The sequence below is a fragment of the Pituophis catenifer genome, unplaced genomic scaffold, assembly GCF_029215685.1.
Source record: "Pituophis catenifer annectens isolate HBS135680 unplaced genomic scaffold, rPitCat1.0.hap2 SCAF_17, whole genome shotgun sequence".
Lineage (NCBI taxonomy): Eukaryota > Metazoa > Chordata > Lepidosauria > Squamata > Colubridae > Pituophis > Pituophis catenifer.
Genome location: NW_027256897.1, coordinates 10,407,062 through 10,421,273, shown reverse-complemented (window position 1 = coordinate 10,421,273; position 14,212 = coordinate 10,407,062). Strand labels below are relative to the sequence as shown.

At 44.5% G+C, this 14,212-nt stretch overlaps 1 protein-coding gene across 1 annotated transcript in view; it reads right to left on the bottom strand.

Moving 5' to 3' along the window:
• The window catches only part of PSMB7 (proteasome 20S subunit beta 7), a 35,654-nt gene that overhangs the window by 14,329 nt on the left and 7,113 nt on the right, over positions 1 to 14,212 (bottom strand). The window contains exon 6 of the mRNA XM_070955731.1: positions 5,008 to 5,066. Within this exon, the coding sequence (XP_070811832.1) occupies positions 5,008 to 5,066 (59 nt within the window). The remainder of the gene's footprint in view (positions 1 to 5,007; positions 5,067 to 14,212) is intronic.

Here is a 14,212-nt window from a genome sequence, read left to right as displayed (position 1 = left end):
GTTTTGGAGTGCTTTCCTCAGAAATTGGATAGATACATGTTCTATCCGTCATGTCAGTGTGAGACATTATCTCGCTTCCTAAACAATCTGAGGAAAATCCTCACACTCATCCCTCTCATTTGGAACCAAAACGATCGTTTCACCCCGCATGAAAAGCAAACCATTATTCTGGGCTCAGCATTCCTCCTTTGAAACATTACGAAATGAAGATCCTACCGTGTTTCCCTGAAAATAACACCCAGCCGGAAAATAAGCCCTAGCATGATTTTTCAGGATGCTCGTAATATAAGCCCTATACACACACCCAAAATAAGCCCTAATTAAGTTTGTCAGCCAGACGGATGCATTTAGTACCGTATTTCCCTGAAAATAAGACCCAATTTTCCTGGAAAATAAGCCCTAGCACGATTTTTCAGCATGCTCGTAATATAAGCCCTACCCCCCAAAATAAACCCCAATTAAGTTCGTCAGCCAGATGGATGCATTTAGTACCGTATCTCCCTGAAAATAAGACCTAACCGGAAAATAAGTTCTAATGCGTCTTTTGGAGCCAAAATTAATATAAGACCCAGTCTTATTTTTGGGGAAATGCGGTAGCGTCTTTCACATGTTCTACCACCTCTATCAAAAAAGGAAGGCCTTAAAGAGCTTGCTATAGAGAGACTTAAAATACCCATCTTCCACAACTCTCACTTACGATTAGCAGAAACTCCGCTATTTTCAAAAGACGAACAACCTCGGCCTCTCCTTTCTCCTATCCTCCAATACCAGTATATAATAAACCATGTTAATATTTCATACCAATGTAAAATATGCTGGAGTATCAATTCAACATCTGTTGTCTTTAGGGTTCGGGAGTCCCGCTGTGGCTCTTTCAATTTGTAATTGAGTTCTATACTGAATTAATCAGCAGTTTATCTGTCTCTCTTTTTTTCGGGGAGGGCGGGAGGGGAGTAAAAAAAGAAGGGGGGGGGAAATCCACTCTACTAACCTGAATTTACATTAACAATTTATAGCAAATTACCTGCCAAGGCAATAACGTGTGACTCTGGAATTCCTGCTCAGTCCCACGATTTTTGTCTCTTGCTCTCTTATTGGCAAAACTACCTTTCTATCAATCAAACAATCAAACTCTCGCTCCATCCCTACAGGAGATGGATGTACATTTCATGTGTTCCTTTATTATTTTCTGAAAAATGCTCGGACTTTCACAGGGGGCAGACGGTCACAAAAATGACCAAGGCTGAGCTTTCGTTTTGGAGGCTAAAACCTACAAAGAACGATTCTGTCGAGTTTAATGAAAAGAAGGACTAGGGGAGACATGACAGCGGTCTTCCAATATTTGAGGGGCTCCTACAAAGATGAAGGAGGGATGCGGTGGCTCAGTGGCTAAGATCCTGAGCTTGTCGATCAAAAGGTCGGCAGTTCAGTGGTTCGAATCCCTAGGGTGGCATAACGGAGTGAGCTCCCATGACTTGTCCCAGCTTCTGCCAACCTAGCAGTTCGAAAGCATGTGAAAAATGCAAGTAGAAAAATAAGGAGCACCTCTGGAGGGAAGGTAATAGCGTTCCATGCGCCTTTGGCATTGAGTCATGCCGGCCACATGACCACAGAGACGTCTTCGGACAGCGCTGGCTCTTCGGCTTTGAAACAGAGATGAGCACCGCTAGTCGGGAACGACTAGCACATATGTGTAAGGGGAACCTTTACCTTTACCTTAAAAGATGAGGAGGGAGTCAAACTATTTTCCAAAGCACGGATGGCAACTAACCAAGGAAAGAAGCAACCTAGAACTAAGAAGAAATTTCCTGACAGTGAGAACAATTAATCAGTGGAACGGCTTCTAGAAGTTCTGGGTGCTCCAACACTAGAGGTTTTAAAGAAGAGATTGGACAGTCATTTGACTTGGATGGTATAAGGTCTCCTGCTCGAGCAGGGGGCTGGACTAGAAGACCTCCAAGGTCCCCTCCAACTCTATTATCCTTTGTCCTTGCAGAAGTAAAATTCCAATAACGCAAGTATTAGAAGTAAGTGCAAGGACATGTGGTGTTTTTTTCCCCCACCTCCTTAGCCTTCTACCTCCCTGCTAAGAGTGAGCTCCGGGTCCACGTGAAAAAAAGTGCGAGAGATGGAGTCAAGACGTGCAAATTGGAGACCAACGCCAGAAGAGCAGAGGCAGCTTTTAAAAGATGACCGGGGTTTACTATAAAAGGGTTAAGGTGAATTTTTGGTTCGACTGCCAAGAGTCCCCCAAAAAATATATATATTAATAATAATCTGCTTCCCCCCACACACTTGATAATAGTGGTCTTCCGAGTGAGCTTCAAGGTGTTAGTTATCACCTTTAAAGCGCTCCATGGCATAGGACCTAGTTATCTTCGAGACCACCTGCTGCTACCGATGACCTCCCACCGACCCGTGCGCTCCCACAGAGAGGGCCTCCTCGGGGTGCCATCAGCCAAACAATGTAGGCTGGTGACCGCCAGGGGGAGGGCCTTCTCTGTGGGGGCACCTACCCTCTGGAATCAGCTGCCCCCAGAGATAAGGAGAATCCAAGACCTCGGTGCCTTCCGCCGTGCCCTTAAAACCTTCTTTTTCCAGCAAGCCGGACTGGCTTAACATAACATTTTTAAAAAACATTTTTAACTGGTTTGTCATTTTAAATTGGGGCCAAATTAATATATATCCTTTTAATTGTTTTTAATCTTTGTATTGTATGTTTTTAGCTGGCTGTATACCGCCCTGAGTCGCTCGGGAGAAGGTGCGGTATATAAATTCGAAATAAAATAAAATAAATTAAAAAAAATAAATTTGGCAGACGGGGGAAAAAGCTGTCCCAGAAAAGCTTTAAAAAATGGAGGCAAAAAGCAAGAATCGACCCAGACAGACAAAAAAAAAAAACCCATGGGTGTTTCTTTGGACAAAGGGGTCTTGCAGTGTTGCCTCCCCCCCCCACACCCTCCCTCCCTCCCTCCCTCCAGCATTTGCCTAAGCCCTGCCCGCTGCCAATGGTGGCATGTTACCGAAGGCAGGTCTCCAGCTTAACGCGGACAGCCTCCCTTGATCTCGGCTGTCTCCTTGGCTGCGTTCCCAGCAAGCCTCCCAACCTTCCCGCGGAGTCATTAAAACGCGAGCGTCAGCTGCGGAGATTAAGGCAGAGGATACCCAACACCTGAGCCCCGTGTTGGGGACCGGGGCATTTTGATCAGCCCCCGCTACTAATGAAGGCAGGATTCATATGCAGCTTGTCAGCCTTCCTGGGTGTCGCTTGGCAGCCCGGATCGCCTAAATGAGACTGATGACTTGACAGCTCTTGATCGAGATTGAGAAGACAAGCCGGCTTTCCAAAATTATTTGGGGGTTGGAGAGAGAGAGAGAGAGCTGCTGGGGAAGGAGTTTCTGGCCTCCTCCCGGCTGGCGGCTGAGAGGACCCTCTCCGCGCTCCCCCAATTGGAGCCTTTGTGAACAAGACGTGGGGCTACTGCAAGGATTGGGGCGAAAAGAAAACAAATATTTGGGGGGGCGTGTTTTCTCCCGCCAGCGAGGGGGAGAAACCAAACAGTTTCTCCAAAAGCCGAACCTCGGGGCCTCCTGCTTGTCTGGTTTTCAGAGACGCTCAGGGGTCTCCCAGGTAGCCCTTTCTGCCTTCCAGCAAGCAGGTGTGCAGCCTCCTCTTCCGAAGCTTCAAGGGAGCTTTAGGGAGGTTGCCGGTTGCCGATTTTGGCAACGTCCTCACCATTCTGCTGGAGATGCTCTCTTCTCCATCTTCGCAGGAAGGAAGCTGCTGGAAGAAGACGGGCGTTTCGCTGCCTTGTAGCCTCGGGACGTGTGATTGTCAGGCTTGGCACCAGCCAAATCACTTGGTACTCAAACTCCAGATTTGGTGGGAGGAGGAGGAGGAGGAAGGGGGGACCCTGGGCCCTGCTAGTGTGCGAGCTTGCCCAAGGCAGAAGCAGAAACTGCGACAACTTATCTCGCAGCGGCAGAGCGCCAGGGCTGGCGAAAGCTGCAAGACTTGGCATAGCCCAACTGCCCGGCGTTCCTTTCAGCCGGGCATCTTCAAAGCCCACTCTTCGCCCTGTAGGCCACCCCAGCTGCCAGGCCAGGTTTGATCCTTTTCAGCTCTTGGCAGCCCTCGACGGGAAATTCCAGCGAAAAGCAACAAAAATATTTTTTTTTCAAACTACTCGCTGTTATTGCCTGTCACCGATTTTTATAAATATTGTGCGCGGCTCGGTTGCTGTGGCACGGCTCTCTGGGGAGGAGGCCAAAAGCATAGCAAAGAAAGGGGCGGGGAGAGGGAGATATGGGGGGGGGGGCGAGAGGGAAAATAAAAAGCCCACACTTTCCTCGCCTTCAAATAAATGCTAATTTCTTTTAACGCAGAAGGGGTGTTTTTTTTTTTTTTTTTGCTGAGCGGCTTCAGGAGCAGGGAATACATATCAGAGGGAACCGTGTGTGTGTGTGTGTGTGATTGTCTTTTCCAGCAATCTTCAGCTGCGGCTTTCATTAAGCTTGTTTAATTAGATTCCAGATGCTAATTTGCAAGTTGAAACCAGAGGGTGCGGGACAGAGGCTGCCTTTGAATCGCTGCTCTTGTGATGTGGTGGACTTTAGAAGATATGGCCGCCTCTCTCGGAGTGCTTAACCCAAACTGCCTGACAATTAGCAACGGGGGGGAGGGAGAGAACCGGGTTCCGTCTTGACTGAAGCTATGGATCTGGTTTTTGCATCGGCTTTAATGGAAGCGGGTCTCAAGCCCTCTCCCACCCATCCTCACCCAGTGAGAAATTTGGGGAGTGGGGGGTGGAGGGGTGGATCAAGACCTCAGGCTTTTCAACCCGAGGGGCTCTGCTTTGAGATGGTGTGGAAGGCTCAGGAGATGCTTCTCCCAACGCCGGGAAATTCTGTCTAGAAAACTGGCCATAAACCACCATGAAGGACTTTTAGGGTTATACAAAGGAAGGTCTTTGGGGGAGGGGGAGGGGATGAGTGGCTGGGAATTACCTCCATGTCAGGTTTGAACTTGTCCTCGAAGACCGCCATGGCCGCCAGGGATCCAGAACCTGAAATCCACCAGAGAAGAACCATCAGTTTTCCCCGTTATTCTTCAATCTCAATCTCTCTCTCTTTCAATCAATCAATCAATCAATCAATCATCCATCCATCCCTATCTATCTATCTATCTATCTATCTATCTATCTATCATCTATCTATCTTGTATGATCCATCTATACATATATCTCTATCTATCTCTTATTATATATTATCTATATGTACATCAATCTATACTGTATTATCTATATCTATCATCTATTATATATATCTATATCTATCTATCCTGTACCTATTAGCCCTATCTATCTATCTCTATCCTGCATCAATTATCTATTCTCTATCTCTATCTATCTAGCTATTATACATTATCTATATCTACATCTGTCTGTCTGTCTATCTAGCTCTATCCTGTATTATCTATTTATCTATCATCTATCTCTATCAATCTATTATATACTATCCATATCTCTATCTATACTGTATTACCTATATCTATCTATCATCTATTATCTATATCTATCATATATTATCCATTATCTATCTATCTATCTATCTATCTATCTATCTATCTATCTATCTCTATCCTGCATCTATTCTCTATTCTCTATCTCTATCTATCTAGCTATTATACATTATCTATATCTACATCTGTCTGTCTGTCTATCTAGCTCTATCCTGTATTATCTATTTATCTATCTATCATCTATCTCTATCAATCTATTATATACTATCCATATCTCTATCTATACTGTATTACCTATATCTATCTATCATCTATTATCTATATCTATCATATATTATCCATTATCTATCTATCTATCTATCTATCTATCTATCTATCTATCTATCTCTATCCTGCATCTATTCTCTATTCTCTATCTCTATCTAGCTATTATATATTATCTATATCTACATCTATCTATACTGTATTACCTATATCTATCTATCTATCTATCTATCATCTATTATCTATTATCTATCTCTATATCTATCATCTATTATCTATTAACTATTAAACTATTTCTATATCTATATCTATCATCTATCTATCTATCAGATAGATAGGTAGGTAGGTAGGTAGGTAGGTAGGTAGATCTACCTATCTAGTTCAAGTTTTGTTTTAGGTCCTTCCTGGTGTCAGGATTTGGGGTTTTACAGTCCAGTAGCATTAAGGCAGCCATTGCTAGAAGCTTTTGAGACAAGGTGAGGACGGACTTCAAACACATTTACACCAGCAGAAGAGACAACACTCTGGGCCCACGAAGAGGTAGGAGTCAGGAGGTTAGGTAAACTTCACATTTTGCTGTTTTGAGCCACAAAACGGAGAAGATACATTGGATGAGAATGGACGACACGTCCAATCAGGGTTCTGCCAGCTTCCAGAAACTTTAGAATGGTCCAATAAAAGCTACCCCTTTTTCTTCTAGCAAGCCCACGCACGCACACCGCCAGCAAGCATACGTTTTTTAAAAAATCAGCAAAGAATCCTACAACCACCTTAATCCTGCTTCGTTCCACCACCACCCCAAAAAAGCCTGAAGTTAATCTGCCTTGCGGGCAAGGCCCTCTTGGCAATTTTTCAGGCCGCTCCATTTTGGGGGTGGGGGACCAAAGTTCCCTGCAATTCTTTATACCAATTAAGAGAATTTTTATTTATTTATTTATTTGGTGGCATTTATGACTTTTTTAACTGCTTTTGCATACCGGCTGTCTTATTTAAACTGGGTCAGCTCGCGAGCCTCTTCTCTATTTAAAATGATTTGTGTACATCGCTTGACCACCTCGACGGTTTGAGTAAAAGAAAAAAAAGGAGGAGGGGGGGAGAAAAAAAAAGGAGAAAGACGGGCGATTAAACCCCCCGTTTCAAATGAGGGGACCCGTTGATTTGATCACGTCTGCTGAATGTATAATGAAAAGGCAGGCAAGGCTGACAGTGAAGCTGCCGGGGAGAAAATGCAGACTATCTTATCTCCAGCATTTAAGGGAGCCCAATTATAGATCAAGTTTCAAAGGGCAGAGGCAGCAGATTTGCAGACACCAATCAAGGGACACGGTAATCCTAGGAAATGTGACAGAAATCTCCTATTATACAAGGCTGCCGTGGATAAGCACCATTACTTTTACAGGACCAAAAAAAAACGCGCCACGTTTGTAAGCTGAGGGGAGCCCAAAGCAATTTTTCACCCTTTGGGCACACAGATAAGTCTGTTGGATTCGTTGGGGGGGGGGGGAGGGAAACGGAAAAAAAGTTATTTATTTAATTTAAAGAAAAGGGACCGGCAAGAGTCCCTAGGAGGATTGTTCCATTTTCCGAAGCTTTAAAAGGGAGAAGACGGACACGGAATTAGGGCTTGGGGATCGTGTTTGGGGGGGGGGAGATAAAGCACCCCATAATCCCTTTAGCAAATTTTTTAAAAAAAAAAAAAAAACCCCAAAAGGGAGGGAGAAACGGGGAAGATACACTAGGGTTTTAAGCTTTAAGGAGGAAGGAAAAAAATTAGGAGCAAGAAGTCAAACGTCGCCCCTCTTGCTTTTAGGATAGGATAGGATAGGATAGGATAGGATAGGATAGGATAGGATAGGATAGGATAGGATAGGATAGGATAGGATAGAACAGAATAAGATTTGGAATGGAATGGAATGGAATGGAATGGAATGGAATGGAATGGAATGGAATGGAATAGAATAGAATAGAATAGAATAGAATAGAATAGAATAGAATAGAATAGAATAGAATAAGATTTGGAATGGAATGGAATGGAACGGAACGGAACGGAACAGAACAGAACAGAATAGAATAGAATAAGATTTGGAATGGAGTGGAGTGGAATGGAATAGAATATGCAATGCAATGAAACAAGAATAGAATAGAATAGAATAGAATAGAATAGAATAGAATAGAATAGAATAGAATAGAATAGAATAGAATAGAATAGAATAGAATTGAATTGAATTCTTTATTGGCCAAGTGTGATTGGACATACAAGGAATTTGTCTGTGGTGCATAAGCTCTCAGTGTACATAAAAAGACAAAATACATTCGTCAAGAATCATAAGGTACAACACTTAATGATTGTCATAGGGTACAAATAAGCAATCAAATCATACTAGGAAACAATCAATATAAATCGTAAGGATACAAGCAAGAAAGTTACAGTCATGCAGTCATAAGTGGGAGGAGATGGGTGATGGAAACGATGAGAAGATTAGTAGTAATAGTAATGCAGCCTTAGTGAATAGTTCAACAGTGTTGAGGGAATTATTTGTTTAGCAGAGTGATGGCATTTGGGAAAAAACTGTCCTTGTGTCTAGTTGGTCTGGTGTGCAGTGCTCTATAGCGTCGTTTTGAGGGTAGGAGTTGAAACAATTTATGTCCAGGATGCGAGGAGTCTGTAAATATTTTCCCAGCCCTCTTTTTCCATTCACGTTATTAGCAAATATTTCTATGTGATTTCTGTCGGGAACAATACAAGACACCGCCGTTACAGGTAGAAAAACGGCAACCTTGACCCAGCCACCTTGACCACCTGCCCAGGTGCAATTGCCTTTATTGCTCTTGTCTTATCGAGGACAAGACAGGGGGGAAGATGGTTTTAGGGTGTCCAAAGCATGATTCAGGGTGTCCCTTCATGGATGGAGCTGGGCCATCCCATGAACGCCCTTAAAATGCTGTGCTGGAGACGAGGGGAGTGAGGAGGAGCACTGATCTGGTTTGAAGCCACGGATCGAAGGACCTTCTTACCCGTGTCCTACAGTCCATGGAATTGCTCCCAAGGCAGTGGTGAAATCCTCCGAGAATCGCCACCGGTTCGCTGCCGGGGCATGCGCGGTGTGAGCCAAAGGATTTCCTGCTTTCTAGCGATTTTAAATCATGCGGCACAGCTGATGGTCAGCTTCTTTTAACTACCGGTTCACCTGAACTGGTAGCTTTTTAACTACCGGTTTGACTGAACCGGGTCGAACCGGTAGCATTTCACCCCTGTCCCAAGGTCATCAGTTAAATTTGGGGGGAAAAAAGCAACTCCATTGTGACTCCATTTAAAGAACAGTCTGGAAGGGCACACGGAGGTCCAAAATTCTGTTTTGGATCCAGGACAAAGAAAGGAAAGATCGAGTTGCAAAGTAATCTCCTTTCCTGAGACAATGGGATGGGCTTCCTTGCCAAGAACCTTACTTGGATCCTTCCGCTCTCCTACCTTAAACCCCCTTCCTGAAATCTCGTTTTCGAGGGAGAGCCACTTAAGAGAACTGGGCTTCCTGGTCCATCCCGCCAAACAGACCCTCAGCTCCGCAGAACTTGTTTGCAGCAGTGTCCGCGCGCTTGGGGATCACAGCCATGTGGGAAAGAGTAACTGGGAAAGAGTAACACGCTCCGATTTGTCTCATCCATCAGTGTCAGCTGCACCTGACAGGGCACTTCTTCACCCGGCCTCATTGTTATTCAATTTTCGGCTCTTCCCCCGATAGGAATCCGGTGCTCTCCGCAGACCCATTGATCGGTATCATTTTTCACTCGAGCTGCTGAATGAAGAGGCCCGGTCTCCTGATGGCACGGGGCTGTTTTCGCAGACAGCCATTGCCAAACTGGAGGAAGGGGAGATTTATGAATATGAAACGACTCCGGGAGTGCCCAGAGACCAGGCTGAGCCACCCGAGAGGCTCTCGCTTGCTTCCCGAGGCCTCAAACCCAGACTTCCAAGCGTCGTAATTTTATGCACGCATTTCATTACGGAGCTGTGGCCGGGAGCTTTGCTAGGCAGCCCCCGCAATCAGACAATCTCGCCTCGTTTGCTGAAATCTACATTTGTCCGTTGTCAGCATAAACACCTTAATTTGATGTTTTCACTCCTGGGTAAGCACCGAGTGGGTTTTAAGCTCCTTCTGAGAAAGGACACGGGCGCTCTCCTCTCTGAGGCGTGGAATTTGGACGCCCGTTTTGCTCAGCGAGGGATAAAATGCACGCCGGACGCCTTGACGATATGCAAGCACGGCTAAGGAAAGCAGGCAATTAGCATCCTGCTTCTAAGACGCTGGAAAATCATTAGCAGAGATCTGCACGTGCGGCATTTAGCATCTCATCACACAGATGCCTGGTATGTCGAAGATTTCCAGGTTTACACAAAAGCACCCTCCGAGAACCCCCAGGGGTGACCCTCGCTGCCTCTGTGTCAACAAAAGATACGCGTCTTCCACACATCTACCAAGGGTTTAATAAAACACTTCTGGTGTAAATATCCATGGAGATTCTCAGACATCCTGGTCATGGTTGTCCCGATGATGCTTTTTCCAGAAGACAACAGGAGTTGGTTTTTTTTCCTCTTGAAGACGATCCGCTTCTCAACCAAGAAGCTTCTTCAGTTCTTCAGAAGGCAACTGGCCGTGGTTTTTCCTTGAAGACGTTTCCCTTCTCATCCAAGAAGCTTTTTCAGTTCTTCAAAAGGAAATTGGACTTTGTTCTTTCTTGAAGACATTTCGCTTCTCATCCAAGAAGCTTCTTCAGTTCTCCAGCTCCTTGGATGAGAAGCTAAACGTCTTCAAGGAAAACACATTTGGGGGGAAGCACATTTGGGACATTGGTTGTGTACTTCAGCACACAAGAGCTCTATCAGGCCCAACAGCGGACAACAACACTGTTAAGAAGAGGAAACCAGTCTCCATTCTCTTGCAGACATAATCCTGTCCCCCACAGTTCTGGAACCCCACAAATTCTAGGGAAATGCACCTGTCTTTTTAACAAGAAAGAACCTGATGCGTTTACTACCTAGATCCCTATTCTCTGAAGAAGCTAAAGGATGCCGGCTCTTTAAAGAAACCGATACCGAATCTGGGAATCGAAGGATTTTCCTGGCCAAAACTCTAAAACAAAGCGGAGATAACAAGTCATTAATTTTGCCTGCTGCGCGATTGCTCTCCGTGGTACTGAATTTTTCTGCAGATCCTGGAAATAAATAGCCAGGTTTCTCAATCAATGCCTGCAAACTTCTCTTCGGTTTCCAGGTTGCCTCCTTGTATGGATCACACAAAGACAGTCTCCCCAGAAACTCTAAAACTCAAAAAACAATTTTGGACCCAACAGCATCCCGGTTTTAAAAACTAGCTGCGATGAGCTTTGGTGAATGATTTAAGAAATGTCATGTTTTAAAAACGTAGCATTTTCACTATTCCTCCTTGAGGTTTGAGTCAGCATTCCTCTAATCCAACTAAAAGTAAAGCTAAAGGTTCCCCTCGCTCACATGTGCTAGTCGTTCCTGACTCTAAGGGGCGGTGCTCAACTCCATTTCAAAGCCGAAGAGCCAGCGCTGTCCGAAGACGTCTCCGTGGTCATGTGGCCGGCATGACTCAACGCCAAAGGCGCACGGAACGCTCTTCCCTTCCCACCAAAGGTGGTCCCTATTTTTCTACTTGCATTTTGTACCTGCTTTCGAACTGCTAGGTTGGCAGAAGTTGGGACAAGTCACGGGAGCTCACCCCCGTTACGCGGCACTAGGGATTCGAACCGCTGAACTGCCGACCTTTCGATCGACAAGCTCAGCATCTTAGCCACTGAGCCACCGCGTCCTTCTAAACCAACTACTGGGAAGCTAAACTAAGGAGCCACAGCACCGTTTCAATCTAAACTCTTTTAACGACGTATACTTTAGAACAAAATCGTAACGGAGCAGCGCAAATGCTTGGAAGCATTTTCAAAAATAGTTTTTTAAAAAAAAAATTCAATAGACTTGGACTCTTTACATGTTTTTTTTTTGCTTTAAAAAGAAGGAACATTCTACATCATCTATTAGAAGGTCAGTAATTTTCTGAGCTAGGCTTCCTTAGAAATTAAACAGCACAAACTTTAGTCCCGGCAAACCTCTTTAATTCATACGGCTTTAAATTACTTTCATTTACAGTCTGCAAGGCTTGTTAAACAGTCTTTCAGAGGAGTGTTTACAAACACTCACCTTATCTCCCTTGGAATGCTGCCAAAGAGCTAATTCCCAGATGCAGGGCAAGGCCAAACTTGGCACAGAGTCACAAACAGAATCGGACAGATGAACTAATTGCTTCCTGCAAAAGCTCACATCCTGTTTACTCTTCCTTTTATGTCTTATGGGAGGGGCCAATCATCTCCAAGCCTTACTCCCAAATTGACCCTGTTTTCTTAATTGTTCCTGTCTCCTGGCAGCACTGCAAATGCGCACAGTGGGAACAGGCTCACACTGTTCTTCTGCCTTGCTGATGTCAGACTCCGGAGACTCCAGAGGCAGCAAAGAACTACCAGATGGCCTTGGCCCCCTCTCTGCCTCCGACTCAGAGCCCTCGTCCGAGCCTTCCCCAGACTCCAGGACTGGCCCAGGTTCCTCCCCAACCTTCTCACTGCCTGAATCTGCTGCCAGCTCTGCTGGCCACTGGCGGGCCACAACAAGTAATGATGAAGTGAAAAGGGATCTCAGAATCTGAGAAAAAGTCCTCTCACCAGTCCAGTCCTTCCCAACTTGTAATTCTCCAGGAATTCTGGATCCATTTCAAGAATTTCCCCCATCGGGGCTGGGCTACAATGAACTACCTGTGTGATCTCAATCCTTTTTTTTTTTCCCATGTGTCATTAAACTTTTTCAGGCTTTAAATCCATATTTCTCAATTTCAGCAATTTTAAGATGTGCGGACTTCAACTCTCAGAATTCTTGTTGGCTGGGGAATTCTGGGAGTTGAAGTCTGGGAGTTGCTGATTGGGAAAAAAAACCTGCCTTAAATATGTCAATCCTGCATCCTGCTGGACCCCAATCGTATCGAAGCTTCCAAGCAGTGTCAAAGGCAGCCACGCAGATAGAGAAAACGCACTAATACAAGTGGTCCTCGACTTACGGCCATAATCGAGCCCAAAATTTGTGTCGATAAGTGAGACATTTGTTACGTGAATTTTGCCCCGTTTTACCACCTTTCTTGCCACAGTTGTTAAGCGAAGCACTGCAGTTGTTAAGTCAGTAACCCGGCTGTTCAGTGAATTCCCCCTTGACTTGACTTTGCTGGTCAGGTCGTCACCAAAAATGATTACATGTCCCTGGGACACTGCAACCGTCATAAATATGAGTCAGTTGCCAAGTGCCTGATCATGGGACCATGGGGATGCTACAATGGTCGTAAGTGGCATCGGGCCTAGCTATCTTCGAGACCGCCTGCTGCTACCGACGACCTCCCATCGTCCCGTGCGCTCCCACAGAGGGCCTCCTCGGGGTGCCATCAGCCAATCAATGTAGGCTGGTGACCCCCAGGGGGAGGGCCTTCTCTGTGGGGGCTCCTACCCTCTGGAATCAGTTGCCCCAAAGATAAGGAGAATCCAAGACCTCAGTGCCTTCCGCCGTGCCCTTAAAACCCTCTTTTTCCAGCAAGCCGGGCTGGCTTAAGAAGAAATTTTTAAATGTTTTAATTGGTTTGTATTTTTAATTTTGGGCCAAATTTATATATATTTTAATTGTTTTTTAATATTTGTATTTTATGTTTTTTAATTCTGGCTGTACACCGCCCTGAGTCCTCAGGGAGAAGGGTGGTATATAAATTTAAAATAAAAAAATAAAAAAAAAAGTGTGAAAACTGGTCATAAATCACTTTTTACAGTACCGTTGTAACTTTGAACGGTCACTAAATGAATTGTAAATCAAACACTGCCTGTATGAAAATTACTAATTAGAATAGAAAAGAAAAGAGTAGAGTAGAGTATAATATAGAAAGTAGAATAGAATAGAATAGAATAGAATAGAATAGAATAGAATAGAATAGAATAGAATAATGTAGAGTAGAGAAGAGTAGAGTAGGGTAGGGTAGGATAGAGTAGAGTAAAGTAGAATATAGAAAGTGGAATGGAATAGAATAGAATTGGAATTGGAATTAGGAATAGAGTACAACAGAGAATAGAAAAGAATAGAATAGAATTTATAATAGAAGACAAGAGAAAAGAAGAGGAGAGGAGAGGAGAGGAGTGGAATGGACTAGACTAGACTAGACCTTCATTGCCACTTTAAATGTATGCTAATCAGCATAGATTAAAAGGAAATTCCGTTGCCCTCAGCTCTCAAAGCATAGCCCTTATGCATACACCCACATACACACCCACATATAGGACCCAGAGAAACTCCACAGCCTAGTTCGAAGGTGTCTATAGTTGGCAAACCGGTTT